The 19,281-nt window shown below is 53.9% G+C and overlaps 1 protein-coding gene across 5 annotated transcripts; it reads right to left on the bottom strand.

Moving 5' to 3' along the window:
* Positions 1–1,447: 1,447 nt before the first annotated feature.
* On the bottom strand, positions 1,448–19,281 carry Exoc7 (exocyst complex component 7). 5 transcript variants are annotated; one of them, XM_013037959.1, is made up of 20 exons: positions 19,167–19,281; positions 19,016–19,081; positions 17,663–17,847; positions 17,372–17,477; positions 15,715–15,937; positions 12,758–12,925; positions 9,821–9,913; positions 8,891–8,959; positions 7,809–7,954; positions 7,501–7,653; positions 7,100–7,198; positions 6,825–6,887; positions 6,477–6,543; positions 4,993–5,058; positions 4,333–4,453; positions 4,013–4,108; positions 2,587–2,650; positions 2,318–2,359; positions 2,079–2,212; positions 1,448–1,624 (listed from the first exon to the last, which is right to left on the bottom strand). In XM_013037959.1, exons 1-20 carry the CDS (start codon positions 19,224–19,226, stop codon positions 1,522–1,524), a joined length of 2,124 nt encoding a protein of 707 aa, XP_012893413.1. In that variant the 5' UTR covers positions 19,227–19,281; the 3' UTR covers positions 1,448–1,521. The 5 variants fall into 5 exon arrangements, with proteins under 5 accessions (XP_012893413.1, XP_012893414.1, XP_012893415.1 ...); XM_013037960.1 differs by lacking the exon at positions 2,318–2,359; XM_013037961.1 differs by lacking the exon at positions 8,891–8,959.

Here is a 19,281-nt window from a genome sequence, read left to right as displayed (position 1 = left end):
GCTCATCTTCACTCGAGTCTGGACTTAGGAAGTGTGAGACCCGCCCCTGCTCAGGTTGCCCATCATGGCCGCATGCCTTAGAACGTGGTGTGGCTCCCTACAGCTGGAATGAAGGCCAGAACTGGGTCTTCAGAGAGGAGGAGCACAGCTCTATCCTCTCTCCTTGGAGGGCTCCAAGCACCCATGCTGTCCTCTCTGTATGCACACACAAATGGCGGGTGAGACAGACCCAACCCCAAGGACCCGCCTCCCTGAATTCAGACCTGTTCCCTATTATCACAAGTAGGTGGGGCTGACCCCATACACTGACCTCCCACTTTCTTCCCCCGCTACCTGCTTCTCCTCCCGCTACTGTGGTCTAGCCGTGGGCCAGGAGGTCCTCATGCCGGGGACCAGGGGCAGGTGCTTGAACAGCTGGCCTCAGAATGTGGGTCAGAACTCCTCTTGCAGTGGACTGAACCCAGAAAGGAATGGAGTCAGGGCACACCTATTCCCTGTCACCGACAGATCTCTTGGGAGGCTTAAGACTATGGAAAACATACCCAATCCAAGAGAGCAGGGCAACTCTTTTTGTTGTTTTGTTTTGTTTTGTCAGTCGTGGGGCTTGAACTTAGGACCTGGCCACTGTCCCTGAGCTTCTTTGCTCAAGACTAGTGCTTTACCATGTTGAGGCACAGCTCTGCTTCTGGTTTTCTGGTGGGGTTCATTGGAGATAAGAGTCTCACGGACTTTCTTGCCTAGGCTAGTTTAGAACCTCAATCCTCAGATTGCAGTGTCATAGGCTGGGAGTGTGGCTTGGTGGTAGAGCGCTTGCCTCACATGCATGCGGCCCTGGGTTTGATTCCTCAGTACCACATAAGCAGAAAAAGCCAAATATGGTGCTGTGGCTCAATTGGTAGAGTTCTTTTTTTTAGTTTCTTTCCCAGGGCTGAGGACCGAACCCAGGGCGCCCTTCCACTGGGCTAAAACCCCAGCGCCTCAACTGGTAGAGTTCTTACCTTGAGCAAAAGAAGTTTAGGGACAGTGCCCCAGCCCTGAGTTCAAGCCCCAGGAATGGCAAACAAAGACAAAATCAAGATTTGAATCCTCTTGAGTAGCTAGAATTACAGACATAGGCATCAGTTCTAGGTGCTTTTTCTTTAGGTCAGTGACGACATGATCTGCTCCTGAGCCCCACCCACATTTCTGAGCCGAAGAAGAGTTCTCTACCCCACATGCTCAACTAGGTCAAGGGCGGGGCTTCGCCCTTGTTCTCAGTATACACAAGGCAGTGGAAGCCTGGGCCTCGGCTTCCTTCTTTCCTGTCTCAGAAGCCACCTACTGCTGGCTGCTGGCTGTGTTTAGGTGTGAATGGACTCCACATTCTGGGAGAGTTCTGGACTGAGCTCCTGATTGGGGAAGTGAAGGAAGCTCTCTGATGCAAAGGACTTCAAACTCACCCAGCCCAGAAGGAAGTTAACACTGGTTTATCTGTCCAATGACAGGGTTACTGTGGGGAACCAGGCGGGGACACTGGCGAGCTCAGGCGGAGGTGTCGAAAAGGCGATCGATCATGTCGCCCACCTGATCCACTTGGTACTTGACGTACTTCTCAGGGTTCTTGGTGAAGGGCACGTTGTTGTACCTGACCAGGCAGGCACCAGGGTCAGGGGTCAGGGGCCAGGGGAGGGTTGGTATCACCCTCACCCCAAGCACTTTTTTTTTTCTTTTGGTCGGTTGTTGGGCTTGAACTCTGGGCCTGGGCACTGTCCCTCAGCTCTTCAGCTCAAGGCAAGCGCTCTACCACTTGAGCCACAGCGCCACTTCCAACTTATTCTGCTTATGTGGTGCTGAGGAATCGAACCCAGGGCCTCATGTATGCAAGGCAAGCGCTCTACCACTGAGCCACCTTCCTAGCCCAACCCAAGCACTTCTGACATGGTCTCAGAGATGGCAGGTAGTGCCCCTGAGTGACGCCCCACAGCCCACAGCACTGCGCGTGCTGCCCAGCCCTCCCTCCCCCTCCTTCTTTCCCTGAGGGAATGTGCAGAGCCCATTAGGAAGTGGGTGGTAGAGGGTTGGGAGAGGGAAGGGCTCACCTTTGCAGAAAGGCTCCATAGGTCTCCTTGACGATATTCTTCTGGACCTGGCGGATCTTGTCTCTCTGCTCTGTGTCTGGAATGGCCCAGGCCTTCTGGATCTTGCACAGTTCTTCAAGGCCATCATTGAAGCCCTGGCCAATGAGTAGAAAAGAAAGCAACAGAGTCAAGAGATAGAGCTCAGGGTCTGTGTTGTTCCATCCATGGAAGCAAGCAGAGGGGAGAAGATCTAGAATCACCTTAAAACGTTCCTTGATCATTTGACGCTCCTTGTCTCGCAGCTGGAGGTGGGGATGGGTGGGGGGGAAAGGCAGAGAAAGCTCAGAAGCCGCTCTGCCCTGCCCCTGCCCCCCACATGGTGGTGGGCTTGGTCCTTGATCCTGCTGTCCTCACAGCTGCAAACATTGTCCATCCTCTACACAATGTTTGTCCAGAGGGATGTTTGTCCATTCTCCCGCAAGATACAACACAAAGAACCACATCTGCTCAACATCCATCCTCAGCTCACCTTGACTCCAGACTGGAACACAGGTAGATTCTTCTCTGAGATGTAATCTGTCACCTTTAACCAGCTGCCAGACACCAGAGAGAGATGTGTGAGGCCAGGGAGGCCCACCTCAGGCAGCTACATCTCTGAGGTTGACTTTGACTTTATGTGTGTTTATGTGTGTGTGTGTGTGTGTGTGTGTGAGAGAGAGAGAGAGAGAGAGAGAGTGAGTGTGTGACAGTGTCCTGGGGCTTGAACTTGGAGCCTGGGTGCTGTCTCTGAGTTTTTTGTTTGTTTTTTGTTTTTGTTCAAGGCTAGTGCTCTACCACTTAAGCCACAGCTCCACTTCCAGCTTTTTGGTTGGAGAGAAGAGTCTCACGGTCTTTCCTACCTCAGCTGGCTTAAAACCATGATCCGCCGGATCTCAGCTTCCTGAGTAGCTAGGATTATAGACGTGAGCCACCAGCATCCAGCAGAAACAGAGAAATCCAAGAGACTTGATCTAATAAACCATCCAAAGCTAGGCTGGAGGCATGGCTCAAGGGATAAAATGCAACCTGAGCAAAGCTCAAGGCCCGGAGTCCAAACCCTGGTGGTGACAAAAATAAAAGTGGAGCTGGGAGACTCTTATCTCCAATTAACCACGACAAAATGGAAAGTGGCGCTGTGGTTCAAGTGGTAGAGCGCTTGCCTTGAGCTGAAGAGTTCAGGGACAGCACCCAAGCCCAGAGTTCAAGCCCCACAACCAACAAAACAAATAAATAAATAAAAATGGAAGACAAGAAACTAGATTAGGTTCATACCATAAGGCTAGCTACTAGAAAGACTAAGAGTGGAAAGCCATTTTAGAAAAAAAAAAAGCTCACTCGATGCCATCTGAACAGAACGAAGCTGTGCGTGATGACACACACCCGCCATCCCAGCTGTGGGCGAGAAGCACCAAACAGGATGGGTGGTCCAGGTACAGGCCTGGGCAAAATGTGAGAGACCCTATCTCAAAATATTCAGTGCAAAAAAGTGGACGCTTGTATTGTCCAGTGGAGGAATACCTGCCTAGCAAGCATGAGGCCCTGCGTTTAAACCCGAGCACAAGCAAAACAAAGAAACACACAGAGAAGAAGCCGGGGGTGGTGGCTCATGCCTGGAATTTCAGTACTCAGGAGGCAAAGGCAGGAGGATCATGAGTCTGAGGCCTGGGCTACATGGTAATAGCCTCTCTCAAATTAACAAGTCAATGAGTAAATAAATAAACAGAAGGTTTAGGGGTACAGCTAAGTGGTAGGCCCCATACTTAGCAAGCACAGAGCCTTGTGGACTGGGTTCATGGGACATCAGTTGCTGATCCTAACACGCTGAGTCGCTGATCAGGCACAGAGTGTGGAGGTAGCCCAGGTGTGCAGGGAGTGGAGACCCCTGCGGCCAGACAGCAGGGTAGACGGTTGCGCACCTGCGCTGGTAGGTTTGGATCTGCTGCTCAATGTGCTCCCGGTAGGACCGCTCAGCGGTCTTCTGGGTCACAGCCACCAGCTGGATCAGCTCAGACCTGGGTGCAGGTTGGGGAGAAAGGAGAGAAGCAGAGAATTGGCCCAGAGGCTGCTGGCCTTGGCAGCAACACGAGGAAGGAAGCCCCCCTCCCCCATCCCACTTTGTCTTCCCAAGCTGTAAGCCAGCAGCACTCACCCCTCCCGGGATGGAGGATTGAGAAGAGGCTGCAGAGGGCAGAGGCCTGCATGGTCAAGCACCTCAGCTAGGCCTGCAGTCACTTACTTCTCTAGGGACTTGAGGATGTAATTATAGTTGTTGTGCAGGAAGATGGCGCTCAGTGCTGGATCCTCATACACCTTGGACTTGCTCAGCAAATTCAGCTGCAGGTTGCCCAGCACTTTACCTGCACAGGGAAAGATGGTGTTGCAGGCTGGGAAGGTGGCTCAGTGGTAGAGTGCTTGCCTAGCATGCATGAAGCTCTGAGTTCGATTCCTCAGTACCACATACACAGAAAAAGCTGGAAGTAGTAGAGCGCTAGCTTTGAGCCAAAGAAGCCCAGGCCCTGAGTTCCAGCCCCGAGAACTGGCCAAAAAAAAAAAGTGGGAGGGGGGAGGCTGGGAAGGGATGTGAAGGGTAAACAAAGGAGGAGGCTGCAATGCTTGGTAAGAAATGTACGCATTATCCTGCCCATGTAATTGTAACCCCTCTGTACAGTATGTTCACAAATAAAATAAAATTAAAAAAAAAAAAGTTAGGGCTGCAGCCACCAAGGCACTCTGCCCCCAAATGCCCCAACCTCAGGGCTTACTACCCAATTCCTGTCCATAGCTCCTTACCCTGGAGCTTGGTTTGCTATTCTGAGGTCAGAAAGAAGGACCCAAGAGTAGCTGGAGGGAAGGGAGGGAGAAGGCAGGGAGTAGGCTCTCCCCAAAAGACACTCACAGATATAGGTGCTCAGAAGTCGCTTGCTGAACTCGGAGCTGTAGCTGGTGGCTGAAGAACTGGTTTCTGAGAGGAAAAGTCCTGTTACTGGGCGGCCGAGGTTAAGACCTCTGACAGCCTTTTCCCACCCAAGGAGCAGCAGGGAAAGTGCTAGAAGAGGATGGAGGAGCTTAGGAAGAGCCGCGTGCCTACTGAGCTGAGGGCCAGCCCTCTGCTGGGAAATGCTGCCTCTGGTCTCATTCTGGATCCCAGGGCTATATGACAGGGAGATGGAATGAAGGCTACCCAGGTTGGCAGGAAAGCTGGTTAGGCACAAGCAGGCCCCCCTGTTTTTCTCCCCTTGGCAGGAAACTAGGCCCCTTTTCCCCTATTTTCCAACAACGGTCTCAAAACAGAGCCCCCAGCCTGCCTCTCCACCAGCTCCCCATTTCCCTTAATCCCCCTCTTCTAGGCCTCTGAGACGGTGAAGACCTGCTGATGGCAGAGCTGAAGGCCAAGCAGGAGGGACGGGGCTAGCCAGGAGCGGGCATCCAGGTGCTAGATTCGGCAGTGCTGCCCAGATAGGCTCAGAGACAGAAGCTGGCCGTGAAGGGAGCAGGGAGAGGTGAGAGGGCCCGGAAGTTCTTGTACCCCCACTGAACCCCAGCAGGTTCTGAGAGCGCATCCCCAGGGAACTTCACCCCAGGGGCTTCGGAGGGGAGGAGGGGCTGTGAGCCATGCTGCTTACCTCGGGGGTCTAAAGGAATATTGTATGTGTCCCCAAGAACTACGGAGTGAAAGGCAGTGCACACAGAAGGGGGGGGGCAGAGGGAGACAGAGAGGGAGAAAGATGCAAAGTGCAAAAAAACAGGTTAGAAATGGCTGCGGTCACTCGAGTCAAGCAGAACCTCTCTACCCACTACAGCCAGACAGCAGGGCGCACCAGGACCGGCCCTCTCCAGATGTGCTGGACGTACTGGACAGCACACATCTGGAGAAGAGGCCAGTGACAGCCCCTTGGCTTCTTGTCCCCAAAATGGAGGTGGAAGGGAGGGCCTGGAAAGACTTACAAGAGAGCTCCTCTTGCATGCAAATCCCCCACCCCCAAAAAAACCCCAGTCCGAGGGTGGTGGCCAGCAGGCCCTGAGAGGCTAGCCCACTGAGAGTCAGCTGTGAGGCCAAGCAGAAGTACAGGTAGACGAGAGGCAGTGGAGAAGCATGGAAGGAGGGCGGGAAGGGCACCTTCGGGGCAGCAGCACCCTCCCCGGAGCGAGGATGGCCAAGGGAGGGGCTGAGAGCACCAGCAAATCTTGCTCTCCAGCGTGGCCCCGGGGTTCAGAGCCCCCACAGGTTATGGCTCATTCCTACTCCATGCAGGAAACCCCTCACCAAGCCCTGCTCTCACCTAGTAGAGGTCACAGGGGCAGGGGGCGGGTCAAGGGTCTAAGCTCCTATCCCTAGGCAAGAGAGAGGGGCAGGGCACAGGCAGTGGGGGTGCCAAGTACCTTGGGAGGCCAGCATGGCGCCTGCTGTTTCTTGGAAATCCAGCAGCTGCTGCAGGAAAAGGATGGCCTGGCAGGGAGAAGACAGCAGGGAGGAAGTTCAGGGGCAGGGCCCAGGCTGATGGCCTCCCCTCCCAGCTCTTCTGATCAGCAGGACGGGACTCAGGCCAGGGGTCTGCCCAGGTGAGATTTCACGGGTCACCCTCTGGCCCTGTCTGCAGGAGACTTTGCACTTCGTCCATCTGCCACTGGTAACCAGCCATGGATGTGAGGACTCCAGGGCAGCTCAGGTCCTCTACACAGCGCAGTGCCCAGAGCCGCACCTTCCCTGCGTCCTCAGGCAGCACTTACGTTGCTTGTGAGCTCATGCACGGTGCCATCCTTGGGCATGTTGTATTCCTTGTCTGGATCATTCTGGGGAAAAAATAGCCCGCATAGCCTGAAAGGGCTCCCTGACAGCCTCCGGCCCACCCCAAGGCCATCGGCCTGCTTATGGCGCCACCTGCTGGAAGATGCAGCCTCCAGCTGAGAGAGAGAGGCAGGAAGGGAGGGAGGGCTTCCTGTCTGAAGGTTCCAGAGCCAGGCCACCCACCTAAACGGGAGGCGAGCAAAGGGAGGGCAGGCACCTTGATGTTGTCTGCAAAGTCCTCCAGGGCTTTGGCGCCAATGGTCTCCATGGAGGTGATGAGACTGGGCAGCTTGTTCTTGGTGCTGGCGGCTGTGCCCTGTGGAAGCACATGGCTGCGCACGCAGGCCAGAGCCCCGGCAGCAGCTGTGCGTGCAGCCTAACTCTTCCAGCTGCTTCCCTGTCCTCATGCTGCCTCCGTCTCTAGCCCAAGGCAGCCACTACCTCTTCTTCGGTCAGCTTGTGTCTGTCCCGAAGCATCCGGGGCCCCACCGCTCTGTGCACTCAGAAGTGAGGTGTGGGAGCCCAGGACGGGCTATCCCCGAGATGGGGGGCGGGGAGGCCGTGCAGGGAAGCCGAGGCCCTCCTTCCCGCTTCCGCAGGCCCTCCTGGGCCACCTACCTGGAGCACCTGGTCGAACTCAGGCTTGGTCTGCTTCAGGTGCCGCAGGATGGGGAAGACGGTGAGCACTGTGGAGAAGTCATGGCGAATGATGGCCTTCCGGGCAGCAGACACGATGTTCTCCCCCTCGAGCATCAGGCCATCCAGCGCATCCTGGGAGGTGGACAAGCGCTCAGCTCAGGGAGGAGTGGAACAGACAGCCTGGCTCCCCGGCGGCGGGAAGGACACTGGAGGGCTGTGTAGCCTGGCCCACGCTAGGCCACAGGGTCGGAGCCCCTGTGCAGGGCTGGGGGGGGGGGGAGCGGGACCTGTATCAAGGAGTCAAAGGTTTTCTTCTGATGGTGTTCAGGAATGATGTCGGTCAGCAACTGGTACTCGCTCTGGGCCAGCTTGACAAAGGCGCTGACGCAGTGAATGTAGGCATCCGTCTCCACGTCCAGCATGTCATCTCTCCCTGGGGGGACAGCAGAGCCCCAGAGTTGCTGGGCTGGGAGGGGCCGCTCAGCCTGCTGGAGGGGGGGTATGGGTCTCCCCAGCTCCTGGCCTGTAGCCCAGGCCATCAGCCGTTGGGAAGAGGCAGGCTGTTCTGTCAGGAAGCCATGAGGACTCTGGCAGGCCCAACCAGCTGACTGGGGAGGGGCAGGAGGGGGGGGGGGAGGATATCAAGAGCTGAGTGCAGCCTCTGTCCTGGCATCAGGACAGAGCACCAGATACAAGACATGTGGGAGAAGGACAGAAGGAGGAGGGGGGATTCCTAAACAAAAGGCCAGGCCAGGCCTCTGGAATACGTTAAGAGGGGGTGTTGGGATGCCCGTGAAGAAGGCCGGCCCAGGGTCAAAATGTGAGAAGAGGCTGGTTGTAATGGTTCACACCTGTCACCCCAGCACTTAGGAGGAGGAGGCGGGAAGACAGTGAGTTCAAGGCCAGCTTGCACTACAAAGGAGACACTGTCTCAAAAAAAACAAAGCAAAACAAAAACAAGTGAAACTGACCAAACGAAGCAAAAGTGGGAGAAGAGTTAAGTGAGCTCCAGACAGGAAGGGGTCCTTGCTGGTCAGCTGTTCCAGGAAGAGCACGCATCCGCTATTGCAGGCCAGCGAAGGACAGCCTGGCCCTGTGTGGCGAAGGGCCGGGCTCTGAGCAGCCTCCTTCCCTCCTGCCTGCCTCCAAGCAGTGAGCACCAGCTTTTGCCCTGGCTAAGGCCTGACAGCCAGGCACGCGCTCCCCTCTCAAGAGAGAAAGGCCCAAGAGACTGGAGTGGGAGCCAGGCCATGGGCCTGGTCGGTCCTCAGAGCAGAGCGGGCCCGCCTGGGCTCAGCAGGAGGAGGCATCCCGGACGGCTGCACGGGGAGTATCAGCAGCTGCCCTGGGGCTGGGCGTCGATACTCACCGGCCATTGGCCCGTGCTTGTCGTTCAGGGCCTCGGACAGGTGCTTAACTCGGAAATCATGCTCGTGACCTAGCGAGACGTCGGCCGCACAAACACAAGCAGCGTTTATCCAGGGGGCTGGGCAGCTGCCCCTTGGGGTGTGGGGAAGAAGCCCTTGATCTCCGGAAGGGGGATGTGAGATGGGGAAGGAGGGAGGGGGCCTGGGGCCTGGGGAAGGGCTCTGAGCCCCTCTGCTGCCTCAAACCACGGTGGGAACAGCCCTTTCAAGCTTGACTTGCAGGGAATTCTCGGGACCATCCTTGCCTGACAGAAAGGCAGGTGGACCGCAGCGGGTCTGATGTCAGAGACGCCCCCAGGGGCCCTCCTGTCCTCGCCATGTTTGGGGACAGGCCCAGGGTAAGGAATGGGGCCAACCTTTCCTTGCTCTCCAGAGCGATTCTTTACAGGAAGTGTCAAGGTTCACCAGGACAGCTGGCCTGGCTACAAATGTCCTCTCTGGATAGAAGGGAGGACATGGCCTCTAGGGAGCCTGTCTCCTTGCCGCATGCTGTCCCCTTTCTAGAGGGGGTTGTGTGGCCAGGAGGCCGTGGCCAGCTTGGTCCTGCCCTGCTGATCTGAGCGTGAAAGGGCTGCCCCAAGACAAAGAACTTTCTCTGAGTTCACACAGGAGACAAGGACAGAGACGGGGGTAGGGGGGAGGGAGCCTGAGGGAGGGCAGAGCTGCCATCGAGCCAGATCGGACCAGGCTGAGGGCCACAAACGCTGTCCCTGGACCTGCTGAAGCCAGAGTGGTACCAGGGACAGGTGTCCCACCCTGCTCCCCCTTACGGTTGCTCCCGAGGCCCTGCTGGGGGGAGGCTCTGCCCTGCCCAGTGATTGGACACACAGTGGAGAAGGAGGGAACGGAGAAGAACGTGGGGTGATGATTACCTTCCAGAGGAATGAGGTTAGAGCCCCCCTTTTTCCCATCTAGACCATGCTGGGAATACTGTTTCAGAAGGTTCTGAGCCTTACGGATCGTCCCTGTCACCAGAGCCACACAGAGAGGAGATAAGAAGACCTAGGAAACGAGTGAGAGAAAACAGCAGCGGCCCTCCACCTGCCCAGCCCGGGGCCCACCCCAACAGCGAGCATGCCCAACACCTCTCTCGGCAGGCCTGGCCCCAGGGCCACCACAGGCCCCAGGGATGGAGAGAAGGAAACAGCTCTGGGCTCGGCAGAGTTCTGGACTTAAGTTCATTTTAGGAGGTGCAGAGGGTGGAGGAGATCAGATGCACAAAGAGCCACCAGGAAAAGTAAAAAGTCAAAAAGGAAAACAAACAAGCGCTACCAGTGGCATTTTAGTCAGCACGGATGGAGGTGCTGGTAGCAAGGATCTCAGAGCCAGCCCCAAACCCAGGCTGAGCTCCAGGAGCATGCTCGGTGTTGGGACGTAGGCCAAACAGCAGTCCACGGCAAGCAGCCCCTGGGGGTTGGTGACACGGAGGCACAGAGCCCCAGAGGCAGGAGCCCCCTTCGCCACAGGGTCACCCAAGCCACCACAGCAGTGGGTACACATCGAAAAGCCAGGAAGGGGCCAACAGATGCCACCACAGCAGGAGGAGGGGGACACATGCTCTTGGCATGGGGGCGGGGAGAAAAAGAACAGTTAGTATTACAAGTAAAAACAACCATGAAACTGCCACCCCCCACAGCGTCCAGGGAGGAGACACCTCAGGGCAGAAAAATGTGGGAGCATAAAACAGAAGCACTGAGGCGGGCAGTACCGCTGCCCGCGTGGCCCTTGTCCTGGGGAGGGGAGGCTGCTCCATCTTTCCTGGAGACTCCCCATACCATATCTGGACCCAGCAAGCCTGCTGTATCCTGGCAGCTCCCCACAAGGCTGGAGGAGCCAGGGGGAAGTCCAGCGGGCTCCTCTCTGTCCGCACCTCACTACAGTTAGTTACTGACGACTCAGTTTGGCGGTCGGTTCTGTCTACCCGGCACATCCTCCTCCAGCCAGGGCCTTGCTAATGAATGAATCGGATTCCTGCCCTACCACCGACCAGGTGCAGATTGTCTGCAGGCTCAGAGGACACCCAAGCATTCCAGTGGCTTGCAGGAGACTGGCCAAGGCAATCAGGTGCCCCAATCAGCAGGGGGGGGGGTACGGCTGAGGCCACCAGCAAGCCGCCCGCTCTGCTCCTGTCCTTGAGTGAACACAGGTGTCCTAGGAGCCTGCTCTGTCTTCACTAGCTCCTACCCATTCTTAAAAACCCATAAAATAGCCGGGCGCTGGTGGCTCACGCCTGTCATCCTAGCTCCTCAGGAGGTTGAGATCTGAGGATCACGGTTCAAAGCCAGCCTGGGCAGGAAAGTCCATGAGACTCTTATCTCCACAGAAAACTGGAAGTGACCCTGTGGCTCAAGTGGCAGAGTGGTCACCTTGAGCTGAAGAATTGAGGGACAGCGCCCAGGCCTAGAGTTCAAGCCCCGTGACTGACAAAAAAATAAAAATAAACTGTAAAATCACAGGGCCCTCACAGCAAAGTCTGCCTCTTGTGACTCCATGCCAAGGGCAGATTGGAGACAGATAAAGGGTCTTATCTTCCTCCCAAAAGCCCAGGGGATGGGGTAGGAGGACCCTGCATGACCAGGGGGCATTTGTGGGGGTGCTGCAAAGGAGTCCTAGGGTCTCTGGAGGGCTGCTCAGAGTACAAGGCAGAAGAGGAAGCAAGCACAGAGGCCTGGACAGCAAGAGGCCGCACAGATGAAGGTCCAGACACGGGCCAGCCATCCACGAAGGCTGGCAAGCCAGGACATGCACCTGAAGGTTAGAAGACATCACACTTCCTGCTGGGGTCCCCAGACTGGCACCCTCTACCCCCAGAGTGGGGCCTGACTTCCTGCCCTCAGGTTATCACTTTAACCTGAATCCATTAGCTCCTGCCAACTCACAAATCCCTGGAAAATCTCCGCTATTCACCTGGGTCCCTGAGGGAAAACTAGAGCAGCCATTAGCCCCAAACCTGGTCGCCCATGAACAGACCCCTCACTGTCTGCACCAGCAGGCGCTGTCCAAAGGCATGTCTTCTGGACCACGCCAAGGGAAGGGCCTGCAAGAGCAGGACTCTGGAACGGAGTGGGTGTAGCCTCTGGCCTCACTGGCTTCCTTTCCTGATGCTACATCTCAATTTCCACCCCAACCCCCAGCCCTTCTGGAGCTGAGGTCAGGCTCCCCGGATTGTGGTGGACACCCGCAGATTCGGTTTACCTGGTGCACAGGTAACTGGGGACATGATGAAGGGAGGAGGAATAGAGAGCGGGCTGCTTCTGGGATGCCCAAACCCCACAGTCCAGGCCTCTGTCCCCCACGGTCTTCACAAGAGTTTCCCCCTGCCAGGCACAACCTCTGTACTGGGGCCCAAACGCCTGAGAATGCTCCAGATTTCCGTCCTTTCTAGATCACTGTGACGCCTCGTACTAGGCATTACTTCCTGTTGTCCTGGCTTTCTGGAAGGCGAAGGCTCGAGAGTCTGCCACCTGCCACCCCCACCATGGCTGTGCAAGCATGCCTTGTCTCTGGACAGGACCGAGTCAAGGAAGGGGACCCAGAGAATGACCAGTCCTGAGGCCCCTCGACCCTGCCTCGGGCGAGAGAACTGACTGCATCTGTGAACCCCACACCCACTCCAAAGAGACTGTACAGCCCCTGAAACTCTGCTAGGAGTAAGAGCTCCCTTACCGGGCCTTCCTCAATGACAAGACACTTGCTTTTGGCTCACATAACTAAGGCTAGGGCTACCACAGGACAGATTAGAGGGTCTGCTCCTGAGCCCAGACTGACGTCAGCATTCCAGGACCCAGATGGCAAGGCAGGGGGCTCACCTGGCCGCTTGACTGGCTTCTTGGTGGGTGTGTCCTTCCTCTTATTGGGGATAGCGGGGGAGTAGGGAACCCCAGAGGAAGAACTGCTTTTCCGAAAATGTTCCTTCAGGCCCTTGATGGAGCGGTCCAGCTGGCTGGAGCGGATCTGGTAGTAGACGTTCATGAAATCTGAGGAGAGTCAGCAACAGAGATATGGCAGCTGGGGTGGTGACCTGTGCCATGCGCGGTGCCCCCTCTGCCCCGTGGCAGGGAGCCTGTCAGGGTGAGCGTCAACCCCTTGCTAGAGCCGCCGTGGCCCGCAGCCAGCCATGGGGCCTCATCTCAACCCAGGCAGTGTTAAAGAGAAAACCATCCCTTCCAACAGGACTACGAATTATGAGATGTTTGTTGTTGCTCTGTGGTGCCAAGGATCAAAATCAGGGCCTCATGCATGCTGGTCACGTGCTCTACCACTCAGCTCCACCCCAAACCCTGCTTCTCTGCTTATAAGTTTTGAATGTTTGTATGTTGGTTTCTTTTTAAGATGTGATCTAACTATATAGCCCAGAATGGCCTTGAGTTCTTGGGCTCAAGCGATCTTCCTACCTCAGCCTCCTAAGCAGCTCAGCTTACAAGCTTGTTCCACCTTGCGTGGCTCTTCTAAAATTATTAATATATTTATTGACTTTTTGGCAGTCGTGGGGCTTGAACTCAGGGTCTGGTCACTATCCCGGAGCTTTTTACTTAAGGCTAGTGCTCGACCACTTTGAGCCACAGTGCCGCTTCCTATACTGGTGGCTCATTGGAGAGAAGAGTCTCATGGACTGGCTGGCTTTGAACCTCCATCCTCAGATCTCAGCCTCCTGAGTAGCTAGGATGACAGACTTGAGCCACTGGAGCTGGCTAATTTTTCTTTCTTTTTTTTAAGCCCAGGTTGCCCTTAAACTTGAGATCCTCTTGCTTCGGCCTTCAGACTGTTTGGATTATAGGCATGCACCACCATACCTGGATATAAGTTATAGAAAGTTAAAACATTCAGATTTCATTGGGGCAAAAGATATTAATAATTTGTGGAGGACAAAAAGACAATTAATGTCAATGAATAAAAAGATATCCTGGGGCTAGGAAGGTGGCTCAGTGGTAGAGCGCTTGCCTTGCATGCCTGAGGCCCTGGTCAGCACCACATAAGCAAAAAAAAAGAAAAAAGCTGGAAGTGGCGCTGTGGCTCAAGTGGTAGAGGGCTAGCCTTGAGCTGAAGAGCTGAGGGACAGCGCCCAGGCCCAGAGTTCAGGCCCCATGACCGGACCCAAAAAAAAAAAATAAAAACAAACAAACAATAGGGGCTGGGAAGGTGGCTCAGTGGTAGAGCGCTTGCCTTGCATGCCTGAGGCCCTGGGTTCGATTCCTCAGCACCACATAAGCAAAAAAAAGAAAAAAGCCAGAAGTGGTGCTGTGGCTCAAGTGGTAGAGTGCTAGCCTTGAGCTGAAGAGCTGAGGGACAGCGCCCAGGCCCAGAGTTCAGGCCCCACGACCGGACCCAAAAAAAAAGATATCCTGGGCTGGGAATGTGGTTTAGTGGTAGAGTGCTTGCCTGGCATGCATGAAGCCCTGGGTTCAATTCCTTAGTACCACATACACAGAAAAAGCCAGAAGTGGTGCTGTGGCTCAAGTGGTAGAGTGCTAGCTTTGAGCCAAAGAAGCTCAGGGACAGTGCCCAGGCCCTGAGTTCAAGCCACAGGACTGGCCAAAAAAAGAAAGAAAGAAAGAAAGAAGGGGCTGAGAAGGTGGCTCAGTGGTAGAGCACTTGCCTTGCATGCCTGAAGCTCTGGGTTTGATTCCTCAGCACCATATAGGCAAAAAGAAAAAAGCTGGAAGTGGTGCTGTGGCTCAAGTGGTAGAGCGCTAGCCTTGAGCTGAAGAGCTGAGGGACAGTGTCCAGGCCCAGAGTTCAAGCCCCACGACTGACCAAAAGAAAAAAAAAGAAAAGAAAGAAAAAAGAAAAGAGATAACCTATGTTCAGCCACTGAAATGAAAGAGGACATCCTAGCAAATGACAAAACAAACTGAATGAAAACCAAATGGCCATTGACTGCCGATAAGTGTGAGGAAAAGCTGGAGATGATCAGTTTGCAAAAATGCCAGATATTTAACCTGATCGTTGCATCCTTAAGAAATCCCCAAAGGAACAAAGCAAATCCCTACAAATACGTTCACCATGGCACCAGATCAATACCGGGAAACTGGAAAATTCCAGAGTGCATGCAAGCATGGAGACAAATATGGAAACCATGGCACATTCCAGCATTTGCCAACAAATACTGAACCACAAACCTTGATGTAATGAAAGAAACAGAGAGGCTCTGGCTTAAGGGTTGCTCAAGGGTCAGGAGGCTGCCCACTGGTCTCCCTCTCCACCCCAAAAAGAGCCCCTGCAAATCTTCCACCAAGCCCTAGCTTCCCTTAGCGCAGTTCCCGAGCCACACATAATCAACACGTTCAAATCTACCACAAACTAAGACCTGCCACTAGTCTTTGTGGAAAGCTGGAGATTAAACATAGATAAGGCCATGTACACATGGAGAAAGAAAAGGAGCGTTTAGGGCTGAGAAGTATACACTGTAAGATCCACTGGAGCTTTTATTTTCTGAAATTCTTGCTCAATTCAACATTTTTTTTTTTTTAGTGAAGTACTGGTGGTTCACACCTGTTATCCTAGCAACTTGGAAGGCTGAGATCTGAGGACTGGGGTTCAAAGCCACCCCAGGCAGGAAAGTCCATAAGATTCTTATCTCCAACTAAGCACCATAAGTAAGAAGTCAGAAGTGGAATTTGTGGTTCAAGTGGTAGAGCACTTAGACTTGAGCAAAAAATGCTCAGGGCTAGCACCCAGGCCCTGAGTTCAAGCCCCAGGACTGGCACCAAAAAAGAAAAGGATTGGGAAAGCCGTGGGTGCACAGAGCTCACAGGCGGCTTCTCACCATGGTTGCGGCCGTATTCCACCAGCCAGCGGGAGATGCGGACCACGTCCTGGAGCGCACTCTCCGGCAGGTGCTCCAGCACCACCTCCTCCTGGACCTCCAGCTCATCATCACCACTGATCAGATCCAGGATGAGCACGGGGGAGACGACCTTACTGTGCCGGGTCATCAGGCTGCGGAACTCAGACTCCAGAGACTCCTTCCCCCTCTCAAACAGCAGCTTCTACAGGGACAAGAGAGCGGCAAGTTGTTGTCTGTGCTGCTGCTGCTCGCATTGCATTCTGCCGCCCTCACCCTCCTCTGGCCTCCTGGCTCAGGCCTCTGCACTGACGGCACTGCCCTCCTCCCTCTATATGACCCAGGGAAGAAACACCAGGAAATCTGACTTGTTTATATTCTTTCAAAATTGATGCTCACAGGTAAAACCCAGGGTTTTACAAGAATGAGCTGCTTAGCCATTCACTGGTGGCATATACTTGTTAACCCAGTTACTCAGGAGGCCAAGATCTGAGGACTACGGTTCAAAGCCAGCCTGGTCAGACAAATCCAAAGACTCTCCAATTCGCCAGCAAAAAAAGCTGGAACTGGAGCTGTGGCTCAAGAGGTAGAGTGCTACCCTTGAGCAAAAAATGCTCTGTGCACATGTGCGCGCGCGTGCGTGCGCGTGCGTGCGTGCGTGCATGTGTGTGATAATACCAGGGCTTCAACTCAAGGCCTTGTACTTTTGCTCAGCTTTCTTGTTCACAGCTGGTGAGCCATGCCTCTAGTCCAGCTTTTTTGCTGATTAACTAGAGATGAAGTCTCACAGACTTTTCTGCCTGAGCTGTCTTCTATTTGTGATCCTCTAGATCTTGGCCTCTTGAGTAGCTAGTATTACAGGCATGAGCCACCAAAGCCTAGCTATGATGTATTTTTTTGACACAATTAAGAAACCACAAGTGTACTTATAAAAATCAAATGTCAGGCCAGGTGTTGGTGGCTCATGCCTGTAATACTACCTTTTCAGGAGGGTGAGATCTGGGATCATAGTTCAAAGCCAGCCTGGGCAGGAAAGTGCATGAGACTCTTATGTCCAATAAACCACTCAGAAAAAGCCAGAAATGGAGTAATGGCTCAAGTGGTAGAGCAAAAGAAGCTCATGGATAGCATCTAGGCCCTGAGTTTAAACCTCAGGACAGGCTAATTAATTAATTTAATTTAATGTCAAACTTACATTTGAAGTACAATTCATAATTTAGCCAATTATCAAATATAATAAAAATGTATACTTACCATTCCTGAGGCAAAAAACTTAACATCTGTAACTTGCATACTATATTCTACACCTACCTATTCTTCTATTCACTTCTTTTTAAAAAATTGTTATTATAAAGGTGATGTACAGAGGGATTATAGTTTTGTAAGTGAGGTAAAGGGTTCATTTCTTTTTGGATAATGTTACCCCTTCCCTCCCTCTCTCCCAGCTTTTCCCTCCCATCCCTACCCACGTTGGATAACAACAAAGAAAAAAACCTCTTGTTTTCATTTCCTGGAATTCATTGCAATAAATATTATTTTATATGGTCAGACGTCTTTTCACGTCTTTGAAATGGCCAAGTGCCCCGCAGGAGACTGATGTCCCCAAATGTCTCCCATTATTCACCGATCCCTTACTTACCACTTTGTTGAGCTCTGGGCTGTCTGGACTGTTGTCCTGGAAATACTCCACAGCCTTCTGGATCTTGGCCATGCTTCCCAAGTATTCTTCCAGTCTACCTGTGGGGCTGGGAAGGCAAAGAGCTGGGTCAGCCTGGAAGGATGGAGGATGAAGAGAAGAGATGGTATGTGGAGGAGAAATAATTCACACAGGACAAGGGAACTCCAAGCATAGATCTATTCTAGGCCCGCCACTTCTCACTGAGTACTAGTGCCACTGGTCCAGAGAGCACTAGTACTGCACGTAGCTCACCCCTCCCTGATGATCTTCTCAGTGTCACTAGCCACATGGTAGTAGCTGATGACATGATCCAGGCAGGACAATGTCTTCTCCACATTCTCCTGCAGCCGCTGTAGATTCTCGGTCTGTTTGTGCACAGGGATGATGGAGTTCTCCAGTTTCATAAGGCGGCTCTCAAAAGATGACAAGATAGACACCTGCAGGAGGAAAGCAGGGCCAGCATGGATTTCACCCACTCCTGGGCATTTGGAGCTTTCTGCCTTTTCTCTGGTTATCCAGATAATAAGCTTGGCACAGGAAGGGACATGGTTTCGCTGTTCACTGCATTCCTACCACCTACCACTTGTCTAGTACATGCTACGTGATCAAAATATGCCGGTTGACATTTGATTTGAATGCAAATCAAGCACCAAACTAATTCTCCCTAAGATAGTCACTCCCACGATAGAGTCTTCTAACTTTTTTCTTTGGCATATGCCAGTACTCAGGGCTTTTTCTACTTTCAGCTTTTTAGCTTTTTCCACTCAAGGCTGCAGCTCCAACACTTGAGCTACAGCTCCACTTTTACCTTTTTGCTCATTAACTGGAGATAAGAGAGTCTTCTAGATTTGTCTGCCCAGTCTGGCTTTGAACCATGATCCTCAGGCCTCAGCTTCCTGAGTGGCTAGGATTACAGGTGTGAGCCACTGACACTCAGCCTCTTCTACCTTCTAAAGACAAATCTCAATTTATGTTCTCTCTGAAGCTTTCCTAAAGAGATAGCAGCCTCATGAAGAGTAGAATGAAATACATCACTGGTACCTTCAAAACCCTGTCTTTAAGAGTGAGACTCAATAAGGACTACAACCTTTCAATGACTTAATCTCTATTTTTCCCTTAGGAATAAAGCGCTATTTGCTGAACATCTATCGTCTACCAGACTCTGCACAAGGTGAATTACGCTCCTCAGTACTTCACAGACTTATGGGGGAGGGGAGAGGGGTTGGCCTGGCCTCCGTTTCAGCAAACAAGTTAATGAAAATTCAGATTTATCTACCAGGAACCACACAGATAAGCAAGCTGCCCAGCAAGGACGAGCCCCTCTTGGGAAGGCTGAGTATCCTCATCACTTGAATTGCCGGCACCTGACCGATGCCACCCGTTAAGTGACCACAGAAGCCGACTGGGGAGAAAGCTACGGGTCGGACAGCGAGTCCAGCGCTGGGGGCCGCGGTGTCTGTCCTCCGGGAGGGGAACTGGGGAAGAGGGGCGCGAGGCCACTTGGAGATGACACCATCCAGGGCCGCCATCACGGCCCGCGCCCCCGGGCCCGCAGGACCCGGCTGCCGACGCTCCTCCGCAGGGTCTGTCCGCATGGCTACTCACCATGTTCTTGGTGAGCTGGTCGCTCTTCTCCAGGCTGTCTCGGATGAAGGACAGCGTCTCCTCCTCCTACGAGGAACCAAGCGGGAAGCTAAGGGGAGCCCGCGGCTTCCCACCGCCCTCCCCGGCTCGCGCCCCCGGGCCCTCGCCGCACCTGCTTCAGCTTGTCCTCGATCTCCCGCCGCCGGGCGGAGGCCTCCTGCGGGGGGATCATGGCCCCGCGCCCCGCCGCTGCGCGCCTCAAGAGTGATTTCTGAGGTCCCCGCTCG

Source organism: Dipodomys ordii, unplaced genomic scaffold (genome assembly GCF_000151885.1).
Source record: "Dipodomys ordii isolate 6190 unplaced genomic scaffold, Dord_2.0 Scaffold7, whole genome shotgun sequence".
NCBI classification, from domain to species: domain Eukaryota; kingdom Metazoa; phylum Chordata; class Mammalia; order Rodentia; family Heteromyidae; genus Dipodomys; species Dipodomys ordii.
The sequence above is the reverse complement of the archived record's forward strand: the minus strand, read 5'-3'. Positions and strand labels throughout refer to the sequence as shown.